We start from the raw sequence: 25,680 nt of genomic DNA, 5'->3' as shown, positions 1-25,680 counted from the left end.
TATGTTAGACTGGAATATGAGATATTATTCGGTTTATATTATTTAGAATATTGCATGTATTGCTTAGGTTTGTTTTATTGCTATCGAAGTATTTTATTATTCTTTTTATAATTTTAATTATTAATTTTGTTAATATTAGTTTTGCTTTGATGTTGAATGATGGCGGTTTCCTCCAAATAACAAAGTCAGTTTTTAAGAGCATCTATAATGATATCAACTCACTTTATTGTTTCTGATGGGACATCACTTATTTTTAATGCTTCCAAATGCAAATACATTTAAGCACACAAAATCTCTACAATAGTAATAAATCTTCCGGCTTGTTTCCAAGAGTCCACCAAAAATCTTAAATCAGAATGCAATAATAAAAAAATGTGATATTGTATTAAAATAATATTTTTTTTTAGGTTTAAGCACTGGTACTTCTTAAAGCAACGGATACTCTAGATGAATAAAATTCATCAATAACTCTTCAAAAGCAACAATTGCTTTACTGACATAGTTGCTTGTAAAGCAACCGATAATGTTGCTACTAATTAATGATGATTTTACAGTGTCATCTTAATACAAATTATTATTATCATGTATGATAAATTTATTAATTTTTATAATAAATAATTTAAAAATCACACTATGATTTTTATTGGTTGATAAATAAAAGTGTTTTATAAGGTTGGTACATGATTAAGGATTACTAATTTTAAATATTTATTAAAAGAATTTTAATTTAGATATAACATATGCATCTTTTCACTGGTCCTGTTCAAACTAAGATAATAAAATTATCTCTTCGAGAATATTTAATATATATAGTTACGTATTTAGAATTCTGAAGTTAAAATTATTGTTTAATCTAAAATAATCTCATATGAACGTCTACGTAGAATTGATGAAAAACATGAGCTTGATGGAGGAGTATTTGCACATTTTTCCTTGGAATATGCAGACTTCTGGCCTTAATGCTCTGGAAGGCATTTTATGTGGTCTATTCATGTATATTTTGCCTTTTGTATTGGTAATTTAGTTGGAGGAGGTATTATGTTATATATATATATATATATATATATATATATATATATATATCTTCAGGTACACTTCGAGAGTTTTCTGCTTTTGTTAATTGAGTTTGAATGTAAGCAGTGTTTAGACGCAAGCAATTTATTTATCTAGTCAAGGAAATACTAGAAGGATTTTTTATAGAAACTTCAAAAGAAATATATATAAAAGTAGAAGATAACTATATATGACAAATCTACATATATAAAAGAAGCCGAGTTGTTCAAAAGTAAATAACGTCGTTTATGTATATATGATTTTGTTATATATATACATACATGCGTCGATTGAATTCTAATAGGACTTTCCCTGAAACGTAAAGTTTATAAGTGCAACTCCGAGAGTTTAATTTACTTGACCGCTACCAAGCACGTGTTGTGATTTAACAACTTGTAATGGAATCATTGAAAGGCATTGAACTAAATTTGATCGAAACACATTACCTATATGCATTAATTAAATTGGTTGAAATGGTAGCGCATAAGCACGTTTGAGAGAAGTTGTTCTACTGCGGCAAATTATAAAAGCCATCGTGGCCTGAGCCTGACACATTATTTAGTCTTGGTCAAATACCCACATTTTTAATAACATTTTAACCTCCAAGAACGGGTCCAATCTGAATACGGCATCTTCATGCTGCATTAAATACCAATCACATCGTTGGGTGGCATGCACGTTTCGCTTAGAGCATTAGTCTTGCAAATGGCATCATCTCAGGTTAGTGCTTTTGGGAGCTCTCATTCTGTTCTTGGCGTGATGGACATGGCCAAGAAACCAGAAATGGAAATACCAGAAATGTATATTCGCCCTCAAGAACCTACCATTTTATCAGATGAAACCACTCCCTCGCTAACCATTCCCGTTTTTGACCTGAACACCTTGCTACATGAAAATGCTAGAGATGCTGAACTTGACAAGTTGTACACAGCATGCAAAGATTGGGGTTTCTTTCAGGTTTGTACCCCAACATATATCCTCAATTAACTTATTATTAATGATTACTTTTCCATGTTACAGCAATATAATTGACTAGGTATGGCTGTTAGTGTTAGTTAACTACTGAATAATTTTTGTTTTAGCTGGTCTTATATATATATGAGAGAACATTGTCTATTTATTGTGCAGGTTGTGAACCATGGAGTTAGCTCTCAACTGCTGGAGAAGCTGAAACTTGAGATTGAGAACTTTTTCAAGCTTCCCATTGAAGAGAAAAAGAAATACCAAATCAGGCCAGGAGATGTTCAAGGTTATGGAACTGTGATCAGATGTAAAGAGCAAAAGCTTGACTGGGGTGACAGATTCTACATGGTGGTCAACCCTGTTGAAAGAAGAAAGCCATATCTTCTCCCTCAGCTCCCTTCATCCTTGAGGTCCTTCAATCAACCTCCTTCTCAAATAAGAAAAATAACTTAGATGTAGTTTCTTACATATTTTATACCCTCCTCCAATCACAAATTATTATATAGTAAATTTCTGATTGATCGACAGTTTAAAACTAGTACATACTAAAAGTTCTAATAAATAACCGTTAAATCCGTTGAGCAGAAGTAAACTAAACGAGTTTGTATATTTGTGAAGGGATAGCTTGGAGTCATACTTGAGAGAATTGAGGAAGCTTGGTATGAGACTTCTTACATTATTAGGAAAAGCCATAAGCATGGAGATGAAAGAAGTGGAGGAGTTGTTTGATGATGGGATGCAGTCGGTAAGGATGACGTACTATCCACCATGCCCACAACCAGAGCTTGTTGTAGGGCTCACTCCACACTCTGATGCAACAGGCATAACCATCCTTCACCAAGTCAATGGAGTGGAGGGTCTGGAGATAAAGAAAGGTGGGGTTTGGATTCCTGTGACCTTTCTACCAGATGCTTTTGTAGTTAATGTTGGGGACATTATGGAGGTGTGTCATGCTTTTCTCTCCTTTTTCATTCTTTTTTCTCCATTTTTTAATCATATTATGCACGTGGCCTATTCAAATTAGTCCTAGGATATAGTAATATAGTATCATAAATAACTCTTGTTTTCTGCACCAAACTTACATTATTCCCAATAATTCCGGTCACTATACATATGTACGTACCTTTATTGCTTAAATGGATAAATCCAAATTCAAGTAATATCGATAATTAAAACTAATAAAGATCTACTTATTATCGCATTTTAACACAATTGTATTCTCAAAAGTCAATTTAGAAACCCCAAAACCATTTGTTAGTTAACAAAAAAGGAATTGATATAAAAAAATAAAGAGACTTGCTCTTTTAAAAGGAGACTTATTTAACTCTCTTGATATAAAAAAAAATGTACAACCATTTAAATTAAAATGTTTTAAAAATTTAACATAGGTTAAAATAAATATATCTTTGTTAGACTGTATATCACAGAGAAGTCAAATATATCTATCTAAATGATAGTACCTCCTTATCCATAAGGACCATAACTGAAGCTTTCGGTGATCTTGCAGATTCTCAGCAATGGGGCCTACACCAGCATAGAGCACAGGGCTGCAGTGAACAAAGAGAAGGAGAGAATTTCGATTGCTATGTTCTTCAATCCCAAATTTGAGGCAGAGATTGGGCCTGTGAAAAGTTTATTAAATTCTGAAAACCCACCTTTGTTCAAAAGCATGCTCATGGAAGATTACTTCAAAGACTTCTTTTCCAGCAATCTTAATGGGAGGTCACACTTGGAGAAAATGAGAGTCAAAACTTTTGACTTGGTAAAAGATTAAAGTTAACTAGATATATATATCATCAATATCCTTTTGTCTGCATGCATATTGTATATAGTTAATTTATTACTCAAACCCTAATAGTGCACCTTTTCTACAGTTAAAGTTGATATAGGGATGAACTTAATTGTGTACGTAACTCATATATTTTACTCTTGTATATTAAAAGGATGTCTTATATATTCTATATTATGAATTTATAAGTTTGAGTCAATTGAGAAATCCTGTGAAATAAAATTACTTATAAATTCATTCGGACCGATAAAACAAATACAATTGGAAAAGTTACTATAGAAGGAAAATTCTGGCCGCAGCCTCGTCTCAATCTATTCATAAACTTGATTACAAATCCATATTATGACGATCTTTTTCTTTTATATATACTATCGCGTACGAGACGAAAGGAGGTTTAACATAAAAATATTTTTTTTTTCAAAGAAATGTATTAGATAAGGGGGAATGTACATGATACCAAATGTATGTCAACCTTTTACAAGACATAATATTTATCAACCTGTGTATTCTTCAAACATGCCAAATGATTCCTTTACCACTTAAAAAAATGAATAAATGAAAATTTCTTTAGTGTTTAACTATATGACTAATATCTAAATTATCGAATCAAACATATGCATATTCAATGTTATCTATCTCATTATTAAAAATCTATACAAAAGCAAACCAAACAAACTGCCAAGCCTTATTTAGTTTCTTTTCCAACCTTTATACAAGATACCATACGTATGTCAACCATTTTACAAGGCATAATATTATCAACCCTGCGTACTCATCAAGCATGCGAAAGGGTTCATTGACCACTCAAAAAAAATCAAATAAAAATCTTTTGGTGGTTAACCATAACTAATATCTAAATTTTATCAAATCAAACACATATTCAATGTTATCATTCTCCATGTGGATGTTAGTTTTCTTCAAATTGATTTTCATTGTATTCAATCAAATATCGTTCTCCATGAAAATGCTAAGACATTAGATGGTACAAGTATGCCCCAAAAATAGCAACAAAAAAAAGTTTTAATAGGTTCCTTTGTTCTTAAAATAGTGCATGATCGAGTTAATTTTATTAAGTACTCCCCTATAGCTATAAGTCTATCATCAATATAATGTCTAAATTGTCTTATCTTTATTTATATATTTTTAATTATTTTATTTCTATTCAACATGAAATTTGATTTTTTTTTTCAATAATTTTTATGAAATATTCTTATCCAGCCAGTTTTCTTGATTTCCTCCTCCACAAATATTTCTTAAGTCTCTCCATCGCACTATAAGACAGAGACAACCACCGAATTAATGTTACGTGTTTTTTATTTTCATATGGACAATTTTTTGCTAAACTTTTATACAATTTATTTCGAAGTCATTCCTCCTTAGAGTTCACCCCTACTAGAATACCCAAGTCCAAAAATAGAATTGACATTGATCTACAATTCAAAAGTGAGGGTTAACTTTTTGTTATAATCCTCTCACCTCTATGCTATTCAACTTATTCTTAAAGAAGTTAACCTTAATTAAATCTATAAATTATTTCAAGGCATCTATAATAACCACGTTCTAGAATGACATTACAATATTTGTCATCATAACCAAACTTTTTCAATAATGCAATAGAATTTTTTTTTCCAACTCATTATCATTAGCATGAGAAGACACATGTTATGAAAGAAAAACTCTTGTATATACATAATTATAGCTAGGGGATTTTTCGATATTAAAATAAGAGAATTCAAAGTTCTTTTTAATCAGAATAAATCTTTTCCGTTATCTTTAAAGTATATAGATTTGGAATTCGATTCTTAATTTAATGAAAGAAATTTATTATAGAAAAAAGGTGAATTTTAAAAAATATTAAATTATTATAGATGTACAAGTGTAATATTAACCGTTATTTTCACTAATATATAATTACGTTTTAAAATAATAACAAATACTCTTCTTTATTATTCTTCAAATAAAAAAAATTACTAGTACTTTAAAAGAACTAAATCAATATATATGTATGCGTCAACAAATTATGTTTTGAGATTTGGCCCTATGATTCTTTTCCATTTTTTCGACACGATAGCATGATTCTTCCTTTAATTAACTTTTGATATCAGATTGCAATATCGCAGCCCGCAAACCTTAGTGGCCAACTCACGTCATTCTATTAATTAATAAGTGAACGTACACATGTCCACTACGTAGTTTCATAAAAGATTATATTATTCTTCCCTTTACAATATTTAAATTGTATTTTTTAAAATATTAATATGTACTACAATTTTATCTATTTTATGATAAACTAGTCTTTGATTTCTTTGTACAATTTTGCATATTTGCTTTTGGGTTTATGACTTTAAAATATAAATAAATTTTTTAAGGGAAAACCCAAGTCAAATTTTGCATATAGATTTATGACGAAGAGATTGAAATTTATCTTTAATACAACGAGAGGTAGCTAGTATGGATTTTTTTTATTTCATTATTGCGAAAAAAAATATTTTATACTACATATAATAAAGTTAAAAGTCATATAAATGTTGAAACATATACATATTAATTTCATTAACCAAACACAAATGACAAATGTATTATATTTTTTCAAGAAATATTGGATCTGAAAAACCATAAGTATAAAAGACATACCCATACCTCAAGACACACCCACAGGTGCGTCAATACGTAGTGGGCGGATCAAACGTCTTTTCAATCCAGAGGTGCAGAATTTGGGTAATACATTAAATTCAAATTTTATTACTGTCGTTGACACTAAAAAAATAAATAGAAAAAAAATTCTAGAGCTGTTTAATTTTGTTTAGGATTTAATTTTTTTAAATAGTATTTAAATAAATGTATTCTCTTTTTAATTTAAGTTCTTTTCTTTTCTTTTCCTCCTCATTTTCTTTTCTAAATTAATAGGGTAAATTAAATCTACAGTTTTTTTAAAATTTTTAAAAATATTTCAATATTTTATTTATTTATTGATTCAAATTAATGTAAATTCATAAAAACATATTCTACATCATAGGTTAGTGGATACAATACCACCAAGTGTGATGATAAGGTAGTATGAGATTGTTTCACTAAAACCAATAATTTCAAGCTTGAATTCTAGTATATAAAATCATGTTAAATACTTAAAAAGAAAGTTTTACAATACATAATGATCTTATTCAACTTAAGGATAACTGACATCAATAATAAGAAGACTTTTTCTATCATGTACAATTTTGCATAAGTTAAAAAACATTAAATTCTCACTTTCAAAGCATTTTTCTACCTAATTATTGAGACTCTAAAAATACAAATTTCTCACTTATTTATTTAACTTCTCTTAAAAAAAATGTATTCTATTGTTACTCAAAGTAAAGCCCTTCATGCATTCTTATTCTTTCTTCCGAAAAAAAAAAGCATGTTAATTTAATCAATTATTATTCGTAAAGTTTAGAAAAGGGAGTAAAAAAATTATTTTGTTAAATAAATAAATTAGAAGGCTCTATATTATTACCTCATACTATTGCATAAATAAAAGTCATGTTACCACATGTATCTGTTTCAAAAAAAGATTAAATAAAAACAAAAGAAAAGTAGTTACAGAAAACCGTCACAAGAGATACGAGAAACTAGGGGTGTTCATGGATCGGTTTTTTTCAAAAAACCGATCCAAACCGAACCAAACCGTTTTATAAAAGTGGATCGGTTAACCGATCCATTTTTTATAAAGTGGATCAGTTTGGTTTTTTTAAAATATGGATCGGTTTTTTTTGAAATTGGATCGGTTTGGTGCGGTACAGTTATCCACTTTTTTACTCATATATGGATCGGTTTTTTTAGAAAACCAAACCGAACCAAACCGATCCACTTTGTAAAAATGGATCGGATAACTGAACCGGTTTTATAAAGTGGTTCGGTTCGAATTTTTTTTCAAAATGGATCGAATTTTTCAATATGGATCAGATCGGTTATGGATCGGTTCAGATCAATTTGGATTTTTTGCACACCCCTACGAGAAACCTACATAAGAGAACAAAGGGAATAAAAGCAATCCATCGCTAACAAAAGAAGTTAAATAAATATGAGTGAAAATTTTATATTGTTTCAAAGTTTCATAATTAATTAGATAAGGAGAATGATTTGAAAGTGAATTTTAATGATCCTTATCGAGGAGAAAATGAAGAACAACTCTTATAAATCATTTCACTTTGTCTCACACTTTAAATTTTCCAAACAATGAAATAACACCTATAATTCATTTCATTCCTATCCATTCCACCTTATTATGTTTTGATTCATTTAATTTAGAAGTAAGTATATGAGTCAAAATCTATGACAAGCCCATTAAGCTTGCAACCCATGAATTACAATCCCATTTTTTTTTTAAATTTGTTTGTCCATATCAAATTTTTAGTGACATGTGAAATCTATAAGTTTCGGAGGCTTAATTTGTGATGTTCACATGCTAACTCGTTTGACAATAATAAATTTCTTTGTACACCATGTTTTAATTTATTTTTTTTGAAACACTATGACTTTGATATTTAGACTTTTAAATTTTTAAGACATTAAGATTTTGATATTTAAGTAGTGTATTTAAATATTTAAATTTTAAGACATTAAAATTTTGATATATTAAAACTTTGATATTTTATTTAAAATGTTTGATTTTATTACAAATGTGTTTATAACGACATCGATGTAACTTTAACTAAGTGTTACACCGCTCAATAACTTTATATTAAATGTGAATTTTATAAATTCAACCGTTAGATTGAAAGTTCATATTTCTAAGATGATTTGATACTTCATTCTCATAAAACAAAATTGACGTAATATATACATTTCAAAATATACTAAAATATGAACACTTTGATTACCTTCAAGTTGTTCAATTTTAACAAAATTTGACATATATGATCTAAGAGATATGAACTTTCCATCTAACGGTTGGATTTACAAAATTCACATTTAATATAAAGTTATTGAGCGGTGTAACACTTAGTAAAAGTTACACCGGTGTCGTTTGAACCCTCCTTATATATATATATATATAAGCATTCCCTCCCAATCTTGATCCAACAGTTGAGGCACTTGGTTCACAAAAGGAGCATGAGGATGGAAGGACTGAACTCCTTGATTGATTAACTCCAAAGTTGTCTTAGCGTGTGTTTGTTTATACGTTGAAAACGTGGAAAACCACGTTCAACGTAGAAGCTATACGTTTTCAACGTATAAGCAAACACACGCTTAGAATCAGACTCGCAAGCCACAAATCTATAACCAGAATGCAACGCTAGTTACAGCCTCTTATAGATTGCAAGTAACTCGCTGTCAAATTAGTAGTAGTGCCATAAAAACCAGAGAAGCCAAGGAGCCTTTGATCACACGGTTCCTGATCAACATTATACAACAGGGGACTTTGATCAAAATGGAAAGCCCTTCCAAATTTTGATGGCTGAGTAGCAGTCACGAAGGCTATGTAGAAGCGATCCCTGAGCTACACCACAGATAGGACAGGAAGAATCAACAACAACAAGACACAACACTCTGATAAGATTAATAGGAAGAGACTCGAAGAACCTGCCAAAGGAAAAAAATTTATATTTTCTGGAAGTTTGATTTCCAAATGTCATTCCAATGCCTCGCACACAATTCACATTTTAATTGAAACAACAAAATCGCAAGTAAGACTAATTAAATTATTAAATAAGATGTAAGACTCACGTAATCTTGTAATTTTCAATATATTTCAATCAATAATAAAGTGTGTTGTTAGCATATCTCTCAAAATAATAATGTGCTAACAAATGAATCCGATTAACTTGAACTCTAACTGCATGTACTTTGGACCCGGTGGTGTTTTGGGTGGAGTCAACCATGGAGAACATTATATTTGTTCAATTCTGCCAAACCATGTTCCTTACTAGCTCACCAAAAAATGGTTCGTTATTTACATTCTTGTAATGACTTGAGTGTCGAATGTTAAAAATCTCACTTGTGTGCCACTAACAATTTGGCTGTACAAATAGGTCCCTTAAGCCTAAATGAGGGTGAACATTGATCAATGCATGCAAAACCATGGCCATTCATCCCAAAAAATTTCAATATATTTTGAAAACACTTCTTTAGGAACACCCAAAGAAAAAGTAGTGTACTCTGACAAAATGACAGTTCATTAATTTACCAATGATTACTGAGATTGAAACATCAATTTTCATCACATAATTTAGCATTCTAGAGAGCAATTCATGAATTTAAGTGGCTTCAGAGTCATCGAAAGAGAAAAATATAAAGAAAAATATATCATTTTTCCTTGCTTTTTTAAACAGATAATTAAATGAGGCTTTTTTTTTCTTTTTTTCTTTTTTTAATTATTTTTAGCCTACCTTTTGGCCCCTCACATCCTCTTTTTTCATCAACATTGTTTCCCTAATTGGCATTTGAACTTTTCACTTTGAATATATTGAGACAGAAGCCATAGAAAATTTTGCATTTGTAATTTTGTATCAGAGTTTTCCGTAGGCAAGACTCCGAACTCTGCATAGCCTATTTAATATATTGTTCAATCGAGAAATAGCACAAGCTCAAAATTTAAACAGCATGTCTCATACAAGAAATCATTCCGGTACGTACAAGAGACACAAAGTGTACTCACCTCACCTTAACAGTTTCAGAACGTTATTCAAGCATCATATGTCAAGAGGTTAAGTGGAGTTGCACCCAAAGCCTCGTTAACTGCATCTCATGTAAAAACCATAGGAAAACAAGAAATTAACAGTGGGAATAATAAAATTTCCACAAATCTTGTTTGTAAGAGAAATTTGTTTACTTAAATTTTCAAAGTGATAATTCAACTATCAGACAGACTTCACTAGAAAGGTTGTGATGCAATATCTTAAACTCGATCTAACTCAAAATTCAAAATGCAAACAAAAACATGAAAGTAAGAACAAGATTTACCATTATGAGAAATATCAGTTTTCTTTCTCAGCATCATTTGTCATTAGAAACAAGCCTCCAATATGTTTATTGTCAATAGTATATGCTACCATATGTCTCTACAAGTACAGTTACCATTCAGAAATCTGTGGTATCTGTTGACATCCCTCACAATAATTTCCCTTTCTAAAACTCTTGTCATATACTTAAAAGCCTCATGGCAATCTTTACAAATCCTCAAATTCTTCACAATCCTTAATGGCTTCCCTGATGGTACAGATCCACACAACACCCCAAAAGCAACAGCCAACTTCTCACTATGATACCAAAGAGCCTCCTTTCTCTTTTCTTCCCCAACATTATGCAACACGTCGTCCCAAACCGGAACATACCCCAATTTTTCAATATCCCCCATAAGCTCTGCCAACTTCTGATAAATTTCCTTGGATCTCTCATGCTTCCAATCCCCCGCCACAAAAACATGAACTTCTCCCTGCACTTCAATCCAACTCCTCCCACCTTTTTTCTTCAGCCTCCTCTCCCTCATTATCTTCCTCAATTCCGCAACATCATCCCACCTCCCTGCACTCGACAACAAATTAGCAACAATAACATAAGCATAATCATCATGCGGCTCTAGCTCCAACACCCTCTTCGCCACAGACCAAGCTCTATCGGCCTCACCACGATATGCACAAGCCGACAACAAAGCTCGCCAAACTGCAGCATCCGGCTCAAACGGCATTTTCAAGACAACCCTCTCGGCACGCTCAAATTCTCCAGCACGCGCCATTGCACTCACCAAACACGTATAATGCTCCAAACTCGGTTCCAAACCATAATCCACCGTCATCTTCGTCAACCACTGCTCAGTCTGCACAAACATCCCAGCATTATACAGCGCAGTCAGAATGGCAAGGAAACTATACTCATCAGGCAAAAACCCACGAACTTGCAAAGACTCAAAAAGCTCAAAAGCAGATTGGTAATCCCCCAGCTGAGCATAACCAGCCATCATTGCATTCCAACCCACAATATTCATATGAGAGAAATTATCCTCAAAAACCCTTTTTGCGTGGTTAACAACACCCGCTTTACCATAGCCATCAACGAGAGCACTAGCTACCACCACATTGGTGTCAAGGCCGGAGACAACCGCGTGCGCATGAATGATTCTACACTGCTCGAAGGCAGCGAGCTGAGCGGCGGCACGCAAGCCCCCGGAAACGCTGTGGACGGTGGAGGCGAAGCCTTGGCGTCTCATGTGGGAAAAGGCGGATAAAGCTTGTGGGGAGTGGGAGTTGTGAGCGAGGGCGACGACTAAGGCGGAGAAGCAAACGTTGTCTGGGTGGGGAATTTCGTCGAAGAGTTTGTGTGCGTGGAGGGGCATGCGGAGCTTGGCGTAGAAGGAGAGGAGGGCGGAGGCGGGGAAGGGGTGGCGGGAGAGGGCGAGTTTGAGGGCGAGGGAGTGGAGGGAGAGGGCGAAGGGGAGGGCGGGGAGGGAGAGGGTGGCGCAGGTGGCGAAGAGGGAGGCGAGGGTGCGGGGGTTGGGGAGGGTGGGGTGGCGGAGCATGGCGAGGAAGTGGCGGAGGGAGAGGAGGGTGTTGGAGTGGGCGGAGATGAGGGCGGTCCATGAGACGACGTTGGGGGGAGAAGGGAGGTGGTGGAAGAGTGAGAGGCCGTAGGAGGAGAGGTTTGATTCGAAGTAGTGGGTGATGAGGTTGTTCCACTCTGCGCGCTCTTTGTTGCCTGATACTACGCCTCGTGCGTGCCTCGCGCGGGGATCCCCCCAACCCATTGCTTCTACAACTCACTTCCCTCACTCTCTGCTCTCTGCTCTCTGCTTCCACACAGCTCGTCTAACTTCTAAGAGAAAGGAGATTATACAAACTAAAGACCTTCAGAAGGACCCCAAATGCAGACTTTTTTTTTAATATACCATTTTTTTTTATTTAAATATCCTAAACTCAAATATATTGTAATGTGTATACCGGATCTATGTAAGATTTATAAGCGTGGTGAACATGTTTACATGCAGCAACAACATGGGAGCATGACATGTGTAGCTTTTGGAATTTTCCATAGTCACACCAGTTGTCATGTAGTCTAACCGTGAAAGTTCCAGTAGGTCGTGTTTCCCTTGAGTTAATGGTCTCTTGCACCAGAAAACTTGTACTGTGACGATCAAATTCGAGGACATGACGACTATTAACCTTTGATTCTGCATCTCTCATGGCCCTATTCATTATTTCCGTATAAACTTGGCCAGTCCTAAGTTTAGCATCGGCTTCCTTCCCCCTTTGGATGAATAAGGCATTACATCTCTTATAAGTCAACATGATGATCGCAGAAATTGGCAAATTTCTTATTTTTTTAAGAATGGAGTTAATTGCCTCAGCCAAGTTGGTAGTCATGTGTCTCCATCGTCGGCCACCGTCCCATGCAAGAGTCCATTGTTCTTTTGGTATGGTGTTCATGAGCCATTCAATTACACCTTCGATTTCTAGTTCGCTCCTTAGCGTGTTGTAGTAGTAATTGAATCTTGGCTCAGTCATCCCATAAGCTGTGAAATCAGATTAGGAAAAAATGAACAATTTAGTAATGTTGAAATATGGTGAATTATGTTACGAGTTGTTAGGCTTCGTACCTCCGAAAGGGGAAGCTCTAGTTGGCTCAAGCATAAAACTAAAATGGTTAAGAGACCATACAATTGCACTACCTGATGAACCCATTGAACAACAATTGCTCCAACATTGTAGAGCATATATCTTAGGGTTGATCGGTGGTGTCATTATGCCAGACAAGTCAGGTAACATAATTCACTTAATGTATTTACCATTATTGGATGACTTGGAATATGCAGGATGATATAGTTGGGGTTCTTCTTGTTTGACACATTTGTATAGAGAAATGTGTAGGGCAATCTATCCATCCTCAAAGAAAATAGGTGGATGTTCTTTGCTTCTACAGTTTTGGACTTGGTATCGCATGTCCTCAATCCAACCAATAGTCCAACGGGATATTACATTTCCACTAGTATCGAGGTATGAATTAATTTTTATACCACTTTAATACATCAAACAAGTAAAATATTTAACCTAAAATTTTATAAATGTACAAATGTTTTAGGTGGTCAGAAAGAGGGCTAATATTTTCAGGCACGCCCCATGGAGACTTACTTGGCTATAGATTAAGATATGACAACATGAACCATAACGAAGTAATACAATGTAAACTTCTCTCTAACATACTCTCTTATACTCAATTCATTCATACCTTAAACCTTTTTCTTTTTCAGTTTCTATGGATGCCATATAGGGAATTTCAGTCCTCACTGCCAACACGTGCTTATAAGGATTCTAGAATATGGACTGCTTGTACTGCTTTAACTTCATTTGCAGTTGTAGTCTGGTATCAAACTGATAGAGTCAAATTGCAATTTGGCTTATGGCAACCAATCCCCAATGAAGCTCATAATCTTGATAAAATGCACAAAATAGACATGAGAGGACATAACGACACCAACTGGGCTGAACAACATGCAGACTGGATTTCCATTTGAAAAGACAGACGCAAACATGTTATTTTTGGGGAACCACTTTAGGGGCCTCTCCAACACACTCCGGAGTATTTACAATGGTTTCGTGCTAATTCTAAATTATTTCTTTGTAGCCAGTATTCTTCATCTCATGCATCCACTTCTAGTACGCAACTCCCAACAATAACTGCAACAACATTCCCAATGGCTGGAGATAATCACCCACCTTATAGTGTGGAATAACATTCCCAGTCTTATCCATCATTTCATACGCACCATGAACAATTCATGTACACACCACCATCAACAACAACTCCAACAGGAAACTTCATGAGCAATCTTTTCGGCGTCGACGTACACACGCCACAAAGTGCATATAATTACATGTAAAGCATGAATTTCCCTTCATTTTTGTCTTATCACTCTGAGGTCAGTGGAAGTAGTTCGTCAAATCCAGTCACCGATATTGTTAATATAGGACATGACGAGGACCAGGTTAAACCACAATAACCATGCATTGGTCGTCGAAACCCAACAAGGAACTGACAACCTCCGAGGTGTGGAATGGGTGGGCATAGACATCATTAAAGTTGGATTGTAATTTACTGGATTGTAATTCTGTTGTTGTTCTTTTTTATTCGATCTCCTATTTTATTGTTGTATTTTATTTTTATTTCAAGTTGTTCATCTCAATTAATATTGTTTTTATCTAAAGCTGTCATTTATCATAATATATTTTCATTTTTAAATATTCTATTTAAAATTAATTTTATTCAATTTTATTCTTTAAATGTTATTTTAAATACATTTTTATAATATAAAATAAAAAGAATAAATAAATTAATTTTTTAGAATTTCATTATAATTTTTTTAAAAATCTAAATATTTTAAACTGAAAAACTAAAAAAAATTACAAATTTGGAAAAAAAATATTTCAAAAATAAAAAATAAAAAAAAAACAAAAAACAAAAAACAAAAAACAAAAAACAAAAAACAAAAAACAAAAAACAAAAAACAAAAAACAAAAAACAAAAAACAAAAAACAAAAAACAAAAAACAAAAAACAAAAAACAAAAAACAAAAAACAAAAAACAAAAAACAAAAAACAAAAAACGAAAAAAAAATGACCCATTGAGAAATCGATTATTGGGTAACCGATTTCTCAAAGGGATTTTTCAAAAATTTGCAAAAATCCCTTTGAGAAATCGGTTACCCAGTAACCAATTTCTCACCTAAAAATCTAAGTGGTATATTTAGGTAAATATATTTGAGTTTAGGTTATTTAAATAAATAAAAAAAATGGTATATTAAAAAAAAAAAGTCCCCAAATGCATGCCTCACAATGTGGTCATATATATATCACATCATTTATCATAAATTTGGGTATGTTGATTAACTTTGAATAATTTTGTATAATTTCCTCACTACCCATAGTGTTGATGTTTCTTAGTGTAAAATTCTCCAACCTAACAAACTCTTCACCAACATAAATTTGGACTTTGATTTATAAAATACCCTATTTACATATATAAATTATAGCTAAACAATTATTTATCGAATATACCATTTGGCCACTTGAAATCGATAGTGTTCATTTGACAGCCTCATACATCGAAACAACATTATGAGTCTAGTGATGTTTTTTCGGCAAGCTCGAACACCAAGAAACCCTCACAAGTCCATGAATACTTGTTTGATAACCTCAAATACCGAGGCACTCTTGTGAGAGTAGGTACATTCATTCAATAGCCTTAAATATTGAGGCACTCTTCCAAGTTTAGACATGTTCCTTTAACAACTTTAGACCTTCATGAGTCTAGGAACACTCGTTCAACAATGTGCTGAACAAGATAGATAATTCATCATTTTGTGTAAAGGTAATTTAAGTGATTAAGGTCTAAGCACAATATAAAGCATACTACCAATTTAATTATCTAATTGATAATCTTAGACTGGGACTCATTGAAATCTGAGTCCAACGCGATTAGTATAAATAATATTGTGTTTCAAGATACATACATTATTCACAATATATTTGCTTTTATTACATTGAATGAATTACTTATTTAAATGTTGAAATGCTTTTAACAACTACGTTCCCCTCGACTTAACAAGGTATCTTGATTCAGATCCAAGTCACAAATAATTTAATAGTTTTAAAGTGAAATATTAATAGTAATAATTCATAGCCATAATTAAGTATGTATAACACATCACTTTATTTGTTTTCTTTTCTTTTCTTTTTAAATAAACTATATCTATTTTTCTTTTGTATTTATTTCTTTTATATCAAGAATTTATATATCTTTTTAAGGTATATATATTAAAACATAAGATATGATTTACAACAAAATAACACTTTAAGCCCCTTAAAAAGAAAAAAATAGGACCAAATTGACACAAGTCTTAACAATTAGAAATTTTTTATTTTACATTTTATTTTTCATATCACTTTACATTTATCTCTGTATTACTTTATTTTTATCTCACAATTCTTCATGTTTATTATTTTCTCTCTTTGTGAAGAGGGCGTGTATATACCTTCAAGGATGTCAAATTTTTTTCCTTAGTTTTATGGATAGACCCATCTCACTATATGAGTTATATATCTTACATTCTTACTACTTTAGGTCTATACATATCACCTTCAAAATTATAAAAACTAGCCTTAGCCTCCCAATTGAGGTAGTAATTAAGGTACATAGGCTGCTACCTCAGAAAAAAAAATGTATCACTATAAAACTAAAATTAGTCACAAGTATAGGAAAGCAAGGCCATGAATCTCGGGCAATATAATTGGTCATATATAGTTGAAAAAAAGTTGAAGGCATGAAATCAACGTTTGGTCACACAAGTTCCTACCAATGAAATTAATGTCCAGCATTTTGGCTAGCATGTGGTAGAATTCCAAAGGTGGTCCGTTAATATAGCAACAAGACCGAGTCTCTAGAGGCACCCTTTGTTTTTTGACTTGTTAAAAATCTCACTCATTCATCCCAATACCCTTTTAATGCACATGATAGTCAATTTGTCTGGTGATCGTGAAGAAAAAAATCATGGGTGATAGTGCCGAGTGTGAGCGCGTTTTCAAGCGCTTTGACGTGAATGGCGATGGCAAGATCTCGTTAACCGAGTTTGCGGAAGCTCTCAAAGTGCTTGGCTTAACTTCACAAGAGGAAGTTGAACGTCGAATGGCAGAGATTGATACAGATGGTGATGGCTCTATTACACTGCAAGAGTTGATTGAATTTCAAAGTGCCAATCCTTGCTTGATGAATGAAGTTTTGCAGAAACTCTAATCTTTCATTAGTTGGTTAAAATTTCATCAAATGTTTTTTCTTCATTGTATCATCTTTTGTTATTTAACAACTGTTTTGGTTTATCATGTGGGGGCATCGAGGCTTCCTTTGGTTGTTAATTATGGGGAGGTAGTTAGTTAGCCTCAATTCAATCAACATCATGCACCATTAATATTCCAAATTCTAAAGCCAATAAATTTTCATGGTATTTAAAGTCCAAAACTTTCATTTACTCTCCTAATTAGCCCTAACTGGAGTTATTTTCTAATACAATGTCAACAAAATGACAATGGATTGCATATTACTAACGTGACACTTGTATGATCATGCATAGGGGCAATCTTTGCCCCACCTACCACGGGCTAGGCACAGATATAGCTAGGACATTTTCGCAAGAGTATAGAAAAGTTTAAAAATTAAAAGTTGTAGTACTCCCACAATCAGAAAACGTATAAGAATCATGATCTAAAACAACCCATCCATCTCAATATTATAACATTTTGCTAACCTCCGTCGCAGATAACTAGTAGTTCTATTTGGCGTTTTTTACCCTGTTGATATATTATTTTTTTTATACTTTTATTTACTAATTTTATTTTTTCTGTGTTGTTTATGATTTTTGTAATAATCAAACGTTTAATTTTTCGTTCTTCCTGTTAGTCTTCGTTTACAACATTGGTTCCATTTAGCATTAACATATGTAAACATTTTTGTAGTATTATGCTGCCACACATAATGCTAGATAGTGAGACAAGAAAAAAGTTTATGTAAAAAAAAAAAAAAGACAAAAAAGGAAGGTTTGAATATAAAAATTTAGATATTACAAAAATCACAAAAACAAAAAAAAAAAGATAGGAAGAAGAAGAACAATTAGGTCAATAATACTAGTATAATAATAATGCTTTTTGAAAAGAAAAATAAAAGAGATTTTAATTTCTGTGTAATATTATTATAGAAAACTTTATATTATTAATCAATTATAAAATATTTTAAATATAAATTTGAAAATAATTATTATAAAAATTAACAAAAGTATTATGCACAATAATATTTAATTAAATTGAAGTGTTAAAATTACTTAATTATACTTGCAAATCATTTTAATTAAGTTCTAAAAAATTATATAAATAATAATTGATAAAATAATGTCATTGTCTATGGGATGTTTTTCAATTGGATAGTGTCGTGTCGTGCCTGTCTTTTTATTATATAAAGATAAAATAATGTTTGCCACGAATTTTTCTTGAAAATGCTTTTCCATGTGTGGGGGGGGTTCCAAATAATTTCCATGCACGTATAATTTATATTGCTTGATAAAGGTGTTCTTGTCCCTCTACCAACTTTTTGCTTTAATAAAGATTAAGGATGAACACCCTTTAAAAAAAAAAGAACTGCATATAGTATCTCAACACTTGGTTCAATTTTAATGTTTGATAATTTTATATGATATATACAATCTACAATATTGATTTTTAAAGTAAAGTTAAGGTTAAAATCAAATTAAAAAACCATGAGCACATTAGTTAACGAGTAAAATATTATTTTAACTTAACTGATAGTTTCAAGGTGGCTAATTTAAAAAATAAAAAAAAAAATAAACATACCATAGGATAAGAAAGAATAAAAAATCTATTTGAATAAATTTTTCCATAAATATTTATAGAAAAAAGAAATTATTTAAAAATTAAAATTATTCTATCATAAGCTAATTTGTAAAAATACTTTCACATTAACTTATTTAAAAAATTAATTGTTAACTTTCGAAAAAAAAATCGTTTTGAATTATGGTTAAATTTATTCATATATATGTTTAAAGAATTGTTGATTCTTTTTTCGTGTTGCTTCTATTTTAACCGTGTTGCGAAACTTCGATTCAAAGGTTTACGATGAAACATTTAATTGAAGGGATAGATAAAAATATAAAGAAAATGTTAGAAATGAGTAAAAAATCACAACTCAATGAGAAACTAGATGTAAAAAAGGTGTTTGGTATATATATTACATGACTGCAGATTCCACGAGACACACTGGTACAAAAAGCAGCTTCAATTGGTTTGGCAAGTGGCAAAACACAACACAAAGCATGATGACCAAGACCAAGAAAATAGAAAGAATCAAAGGAAAAGCTAGAGAGGGAAAGAAATAATCAGAAAACAGCTTGTCAAAAGGAATTTTGATATTTCACATTTCCCTTGGTTCAAATTTGTCTTACATTTTTTTTATTTTCAAAATAAAATAATTTATTTGGATAGTCATTATAAAAAATTGACATGATATTTTAAAATTTAATTGATCTAAAAGATACTTTTGAAAACTTAATTTATAATTAATAAGATTGTTCCTATTAAAAAATATCATAAAATTTATTTTTAAATGAGATCTTGGGAGATATTAATGAAACACTCATGACTATTAAATAGGTGCATAGTAATAATGCAACATAATAATAACAATAAGGATCGAGAGAGTGTCCTATTGTTAATTATCAGTACACTTTAATCACTAATATATTTTTTAATCTATTTGTAAATATACAAATATCTTTTTTCAAATTCTATAAGAGTATGCATCATGAGTAAGGGTGACAAATAAATAAATCAAATAATATTTAGACTGATCATAATAAATTGAATAAAAATAATAATTAATTCATTCAAATTGTTAAAATTCACATAAAAATTCAATTTATCTAGTCTATTTAAAGTAATAAATTAAATAAACATCTTATATTATGATTTTATACATTTTAAAAAAAGTAATAAATGGATTATTAATGATAAAATTATTTGAATAGATTAAATTGAATTTATTATTTATTTATATTATAATAGATGGGAAGAAAGATGGGCAAATAGACAGATTTGCCACCTTAATGAGAGTTTGCTTTTGTTGTGTTGTCTGCATACATTAACAAGGTGTACGATTGTCATTGTTCTTGTTTTAACCTTATGTAATGACTCCTGGTTTGTTGCAAGAAGCATCCATGACTATGGGCAACCTCAAAACCAACAGCATGACCTCTTTCCTTATCCTACTATCCCTCCAACACATCACCTCCTACACTCCACCAGATAATTTCGCCATCAACTGCGGTTCCACCATCTCACAAACTTCCCCAGATAATCGCAACTGGACCGCAGACACCACACCACTCTCAATAACCCTTCAACGCTTCAACCACCCTTCACTCAACAACACACTCATCCCTTTCACCACCTCGCTCTTCTCACGCTCCCAATTCTCCTACACCTTCCCCCTCACCCAAGGCCCAAAGCTTCTCCGCCTTTACTTTTACCCTACTTCATACCCCGCCTTCCCTCGCCATTACTCTCTCTTCTCCGTCAAAGCCAACCACCACACCCTCCTCAACCATTTCAACGCTTCACTCCATGCAGACAATCATGCTTACCCCTCACCAACATTCACAACACAACATTACATCAACGTGGAACCCAACCACCGTTTAAACATAACCTTCATTCCTAGCTCCACCGCTCATCCCAAAGCCTACGCCTTCATCAACGCCATCGAGGTTTTATCCATCCCAAACCATCTTTATCAAACACTCACCAGTGCTACTTTCAAGACAGTGCACAGAATCAACCTAGGAGTCAACAAAAACCACCTGGGAAGTACTTCCAAGCCCTCACAACCTCCTACACCACCCAAAACAGCAAAGAAAAACAATATTCAAATTCCAATAATAGCCTCTGTCGTGGCTGCGTCGTTACTCGTGTTATCATTCATCGGATTCATAATCTTCCGATGTGTAAGAAGAAGAGTTGGTATCGCGAGAGATGGGAACCCGGGTTCTTCAAGCACGCGCTGCCGCGAGTTCTCTTTGGCGGAGATAAGAGCCGCGACGAGCAACTTCGACGAGGGTTTGATCGTGGGAAAAGGAGGGTTCGGGAACGTGTACAAAGGAAACCTAAACACGTGCGAGAAGCCCGTGGCGATAAAGCGTCTGAAACCGGGTTCGGAGCAGGGCGCGCACGAGTTCGAAACCGAGATCAAGATGCTGTCGCGGTTTCGCCACGCCAACTTGGTGTCCCTCATCGGTTTCTGCAACGACGGCGGCGAAATGATCCTGGTGTACGACTTCATGACGCGTGGGACCCTCCGCGATCACCTCTACGGCTCCTCCGGCGGGCTGTCGTGGGAGCGGCGGCTGAAGATCTGCGTGGAGGCGGCGCGTGGGCTGCAGTTCCTCCACGGCGGCGTGGACAAGCAGAGCGTGATCCACCGCGACGTGAAGAGCACGAACATTTTACTTGACGAGGATTGGGTGGCGAAGGTGTCGGATTTCGGGTTATCGAAGGTGGGGCCGAACGCGTCGCACGTGACGACGGACGTGAAGGGTAGCTTCGGGTATTTGGATCCCGAGTACTACATGAGTCTCTGGCTGACTCAGAAGTCTGACGTGTACTCCTTCGGCGTGGTTTTGCTTGAGGTGTTGTGTGCGAGGGCCCCCATCGAGAGTACCGTGGACAAGCACCAGGGGTTCTTGGTGGCGTGGGTTAGAAGGTGCTATCATGATGGGAATGTTCATCAGACGGTGGATCCCGCTCTCAAGGGGGCCATTAGTCCCAAGTGTTTGAAGAAGTTTGTGGGGATTGGGTTGAGTTGTTTGAACGATCATGGCAAGGAACGGCCCTTGATGAAGGACGTGGTCAAGGGGTTGGAGCATGCGTTGACTTTGCAACGCTGTTATTCTCATGGTCGAGGTGGGGCCCTTAAGGAGAAGAGTGAGGAAGTAGCAATTGACTTGACCAAAATTCATTATGGTAAAATGGACGAGAGATTTGGTGAAGTCATGCACGCGTCTAGCAGCGGCAAGCCTACCACGAATTGCAGTGAGGAGGAGCAAGCTTTGGTGCATGAGGTGTTCCAAACAGCACGGTAATTAATGTAATTCTCCATGTTGTCACAATAATTGAATTTTAGACATTAATGTTCTCGTACTAGGTTATGAAATAGAGTACTGTACTAGGTTATGGTGTGAATTTTGGAGGAGGATTCATCCAAAGACTGTCGATCATGGTGCTTAATTTATTGTAAAGTATTTTAAAGGTGAAAGTGGGGCAATGATGATACCTTGATTTCTACGTATTAAAAATGCTACCGATCAAAAGAAATACTAGCGATTAAAAAAACTTCAGCTGACATAAAAGTGTGTCAATGTCACCAAAAAGAAGTAACAAAAATCAATTACGTGCCTCGTCTTTCCTTGGTTATGGCTTTAGGAGGGGAAAAAGGTGGATGCCAGGACTAATTGCGTTTAATTAAATGGTAAAATATTCTAAAGGTTGAAAATGGGACCATGGTACGTACGTTGATCTTTAGGTAAAGATTAGAGTTTTTCCTATCCTAATCTCTATTGCTTTCTTTTATACCGTGGAGCTTAACAACAACATTTTTTTTTTGATAAAGGAGCTTAACATCTTTTTATTTAACTTCAATTTGATAAAGACATATGTAATTGAAAAACGAGAGCTACGTAGCTGATGTGGGGTTATGCGAGAAGGGGAAAGATCAAAATAGTTATATACACTATATAAAGGATATTTTGTCCCTATAAAGAAAGGAATTAAATTAATGATGGAAACATTGTTTAGGAATTTGTTTGGCCTTGTATTTTGCACTACATAGTAAAAAAAAAAATTGGCCTTGTATTGTACAAAACATATATAGAACATATAATAGGAAGTGATACTCTCAAATGAAAATCCACTTTGGTATACAACATAATTAACATTTAAACACATGAATAATTTGGTATACTTTTATCCAATCATAAATTATGATAAATTTGTTAGATTTTAAAAATAATTATCTTAAAAGTTAAAATAATAGTTATTTGGCTAAATTATTCATTTAACCCCTTTAATTTTTTTTTTCCAATTTAGTTCTAGTTTTATTTAATTATTATCAATGTTTGTTTTTTTCGTTAGTTCCATGTAAAAAATCATTTTTTTTAGGTTAAAAATTTTCATTCTCATAATTAATGATTTGGACGAGTTTTTCAAGTGAAGAGAATATTGGTGAACACAAGATGATGACTTTCAATTGGTCGGAGAAAATGATCGCATTAAGTAAAGTATGTCATACTTGTTTGTTTTTGGTGAATGTAAAAAGAGAATTGCATTTTCGTTTGACTATTGTTATTGAAGGAGTTGACATCACGTTTAATTACATTTGACAAGTGTTAGGGCTAGAATTTTTTATTACAATTTTATTTGAATTTTTACTCTACATGTGTCATACTATCATGTATACAATTAGTCTTTTTGAAGTATTGAAATTAGGGAGTTGCTACGGTACCCTCAAAGATTGAGGGGTTTCAATACATTTTCCTATATAAAAACTCATAAAAATTTAAAAAAGATTAATTTAATTATAAAATGAAGAATCTAAATTATACTTATAAAATAAAAAATAAGATAAAATTATAGAGATTAAAATTATAAGATTTCAATAATATTATAAAATATTAAAAAAAAGAAAAAATTAATAAATAGTAGAAATAAAAAATTATTAAAATTACAATATAGAAATTCAAAAATTTAAGACAAAAAGACAAAAAATATACTTAAAAAATTATTAAAATTAAAATATAAAAATTAAAAAATTTTAAATGAAAAGATAAAAATATACTTAAAAAATTATTAAAATTAAACTATTTAAATATATAATAATATTATTACAAATAAATTAGAATATATAAAATAAAAATAAAATGACTAAATAATTTAAAAATTAAAAAAATAAAATATCATAAATATTATTTAAATAAATTATTAAAAATATAAAATATAAAAAACTGTACCGGTACCCTCTCAAATAAGATGGGTACCGTAGAATTTCTCTTGAAATTATTAAAATGGATTTTCTCTTTCCAAATAACCCTCTCAACGAAATTGAACCTTCATCAACATACTTAAAATTTCTAATTATCCATCAATCTTTTGTTGTCTGGTACTTACTTTTGTTTTTAAGACTGATCATGTTGTCATTGATCTCATAATTTTTAGAGTAACATTTAACAACTTGTCAGATTTTTTGTTTATGCATTTATAAATGAACATTAAGGATCAAAACTCCATATTGTGCAGTAAAGCTTTCTCTTGAAATCACCTTGCAATCTTTACAAAACCATTTTATGCTCACTTTCTTTCTATAAAGAATTGTCTGTCTATATATCATTCCTCGTTTATATCTCCAAAATTACCAAAATCACCATAATTAAGCTAGCACCCCTGTAAATTGTCCTTTGAGACTACCAACAAATATTTGTGAATTCTAATTAGGTCACCACCTTACATATTTTCCTCACGTGGAAAATCTTGAATATCTAAAAATAAGGAAAACAACTTGTAAATTCTAATATACTCACAAATTATATAATTTATCCAGATGATTTTTTTTTCAATAAATAAAGAACAATCCAAAAAATGATATATATTGGTGCAGAGTCAAATGTGTAAGTACGTAATTCATTGGGAAAAAAGAGAGAACTAATTGGCAATCTTCGTAATTATACTTGTATAATTCCCTTATTGATCCATATTTTTTTTTAAATTATGAAAGATTATAAAGATGGTCGCAGTGAACATTAAACTTAGGTCCTCATGCTTCTACTACCACAACTTCTCCCCGCCTAACCACTAGGCTAACTCTAATGGATTTATTGATCCACGTTTAGTGATGTTTCTTTTTCATCATATTTTTTTCATCTAAAAAATTTATATTTGAAACATTACTTAAAAAATTAGTTTCAGTCAGACTAACGTAAGGCTGGTAATGTTTTATATAAGAGAAAAAATTATATATAAGTGATTATATTTAAATATAATCACTTATATATAATTTTTTTTAAAAGAAAACTAAAAGAATACGTGATTATTTCTTAATTAATATTTTCTATCATTTGATACAGTAATATCCGACTTTTTTCCCCCCAAATATTTGATGAAGCACATTATAGAAACCAGAAACCGCTCTATATGTTCTTTTATTGTAACAAAACAATTTTTCCAAGAAACTTATGTAAGAGGCCCAGGCCTAGCCCAATTCTTGAACACACCCCAGCATCGATCCATGGACTCTTCTTAGAA

The 25,680-nt window shown here is 32.6% G+C and overlaps 5 protein-coding genes across 6 annotated transcripts; 4 read left to right on the top strand and 1 right to left on the bottom strand.

The window, feature by feature from the left end:
* The first annotated feature begins 1,624 nt into the window (after positions 1 to 1,624).
* On the top strand, positions 1,625 to 4,937 carry LOC109805292 (oxoglutarate-dependent flavonoid 7-O-demethylase 1). Of its 2 annotated transcripts, none has more exons than XM_020367323.3 (4): positions 1,625 to 2,010; positions 2,182 to 2,426; positions 2,641 to 2,959; positions 3,524 to 4,937. In XM_020367323.3, the coding sequence occupies exons 1-4, from the start codon at positions 1,726 to 1,728 to the stop codon at positions 3,788 to 3,790; spliced, it is 1,116 nt and encodes a 371-aa protein (XP_020222912.1). In that variant the 5' UTR covers positions 1,625 to 1,725; the 3' UTR covers positions 3,791 to 4,937. The 2 variants fall into 2 exon arrangements, with proteins under 2 accessions (XP_020222912.1, XP_020222911.1); XM_020367322.3 differs by having other exon boundaries at positions 1,630 to 2,010; positions 2,635 to 2,959.
* Positions 4,938 to 10,752: 5,815 nt separating this feature from the next.
* On the bottom strand, positions 10,753 to 12,630 carry LOC109805028 (pentatricopeptide repeat-containing protein At4g33170). Its single transcript, XM_029272742.2, has one exon. It carries the CDS (start codon positions 12,525 to 12,527, stop codon positions 10,836 to 10,838), a length of 1,692 nt encoding a protein of 563 aa, XP_029128575.2. The 5' UTR covers positions 12,528 to 12,630; the 3' UTR covers positions 10,753 to 10,835.
* Positions 12,631 to 13,639: 1,009 nt separating this feature from the next.
* On the top strand, positions 13,640 to 14,291 carry LOC145955164 (serine/threonine-protein phosphatase 7 long form homolog). Its single transcript, XM_083069872.1, has 3 exons — positions 13,640 to 13,773; positions 13,859 to 13,949; positions 14,028 to 14,291. Exons 1-3 carry the CDS (start codon positions 13,640 to 13,642, stop codon positions 14,289 to 14,291), a joined length of 489 nt encoding a protein of 162 aa, XP_082925998.1.
* A 2,936-nt stretch (positions 14,292 to 17,227) lies between these two features.
* LOC109804764 (polcalcin Cyn d 7) lies at positions 17,228 to 17,649 on the top strand. Its single transcript, XM_020366606.3, has one exon. It carries the CDS (start codon positions 17,324 to 17,326, stop codon positions 17,564 to 17,566), a length of 243 nt encoding a protein of 80 aa, XP_020222195.1. The 5' UTR covers positions 17,228 to 17,323; the 3' UTR covers positions 17,567 to 17,649.
* A 2,780-nt stretch (positions 17,650 to 20,429) lies between these two features.
* LOC109805163 (putative serine/threonine-protein kinase PBL23) lies at positions 20,430 to 22,682 on the top strand. The gene has a single exon (XM_020367160.3). It carries the CDS (start codon positions 20,520 to 20,522, stop codon positions 22,467 to 22,469), a length of 1,950 nt encoding a protein of 649 aa, XP_020222749.3. The 5' UTR covers positions 20,430 to 20,519; the 3' UTR covers positions 22,470 to 22,682.
* Positions 22,683 to 25,680: the final 2,998 nt, after the last annotated feature.

This window comes from Cajanus cajan, chromosome 2 (assembly GCF_000230855.2).
Source record: "Cajanus cajan strain Asha chromosome 2, NIPB_CcT2T_4, whole genome shotgun sequence".
Classification (NCBI taxonomy): domain Eukaryota; kingdom Viridiplantae; phylum Streptophyta; class Magnoliopsida; order Fabales; family Fabaceae; genus Cajanus; species Cajanus cajan.
This window is presented reverse-complemented; position numbering and strand designations above follow the sequence as displayed.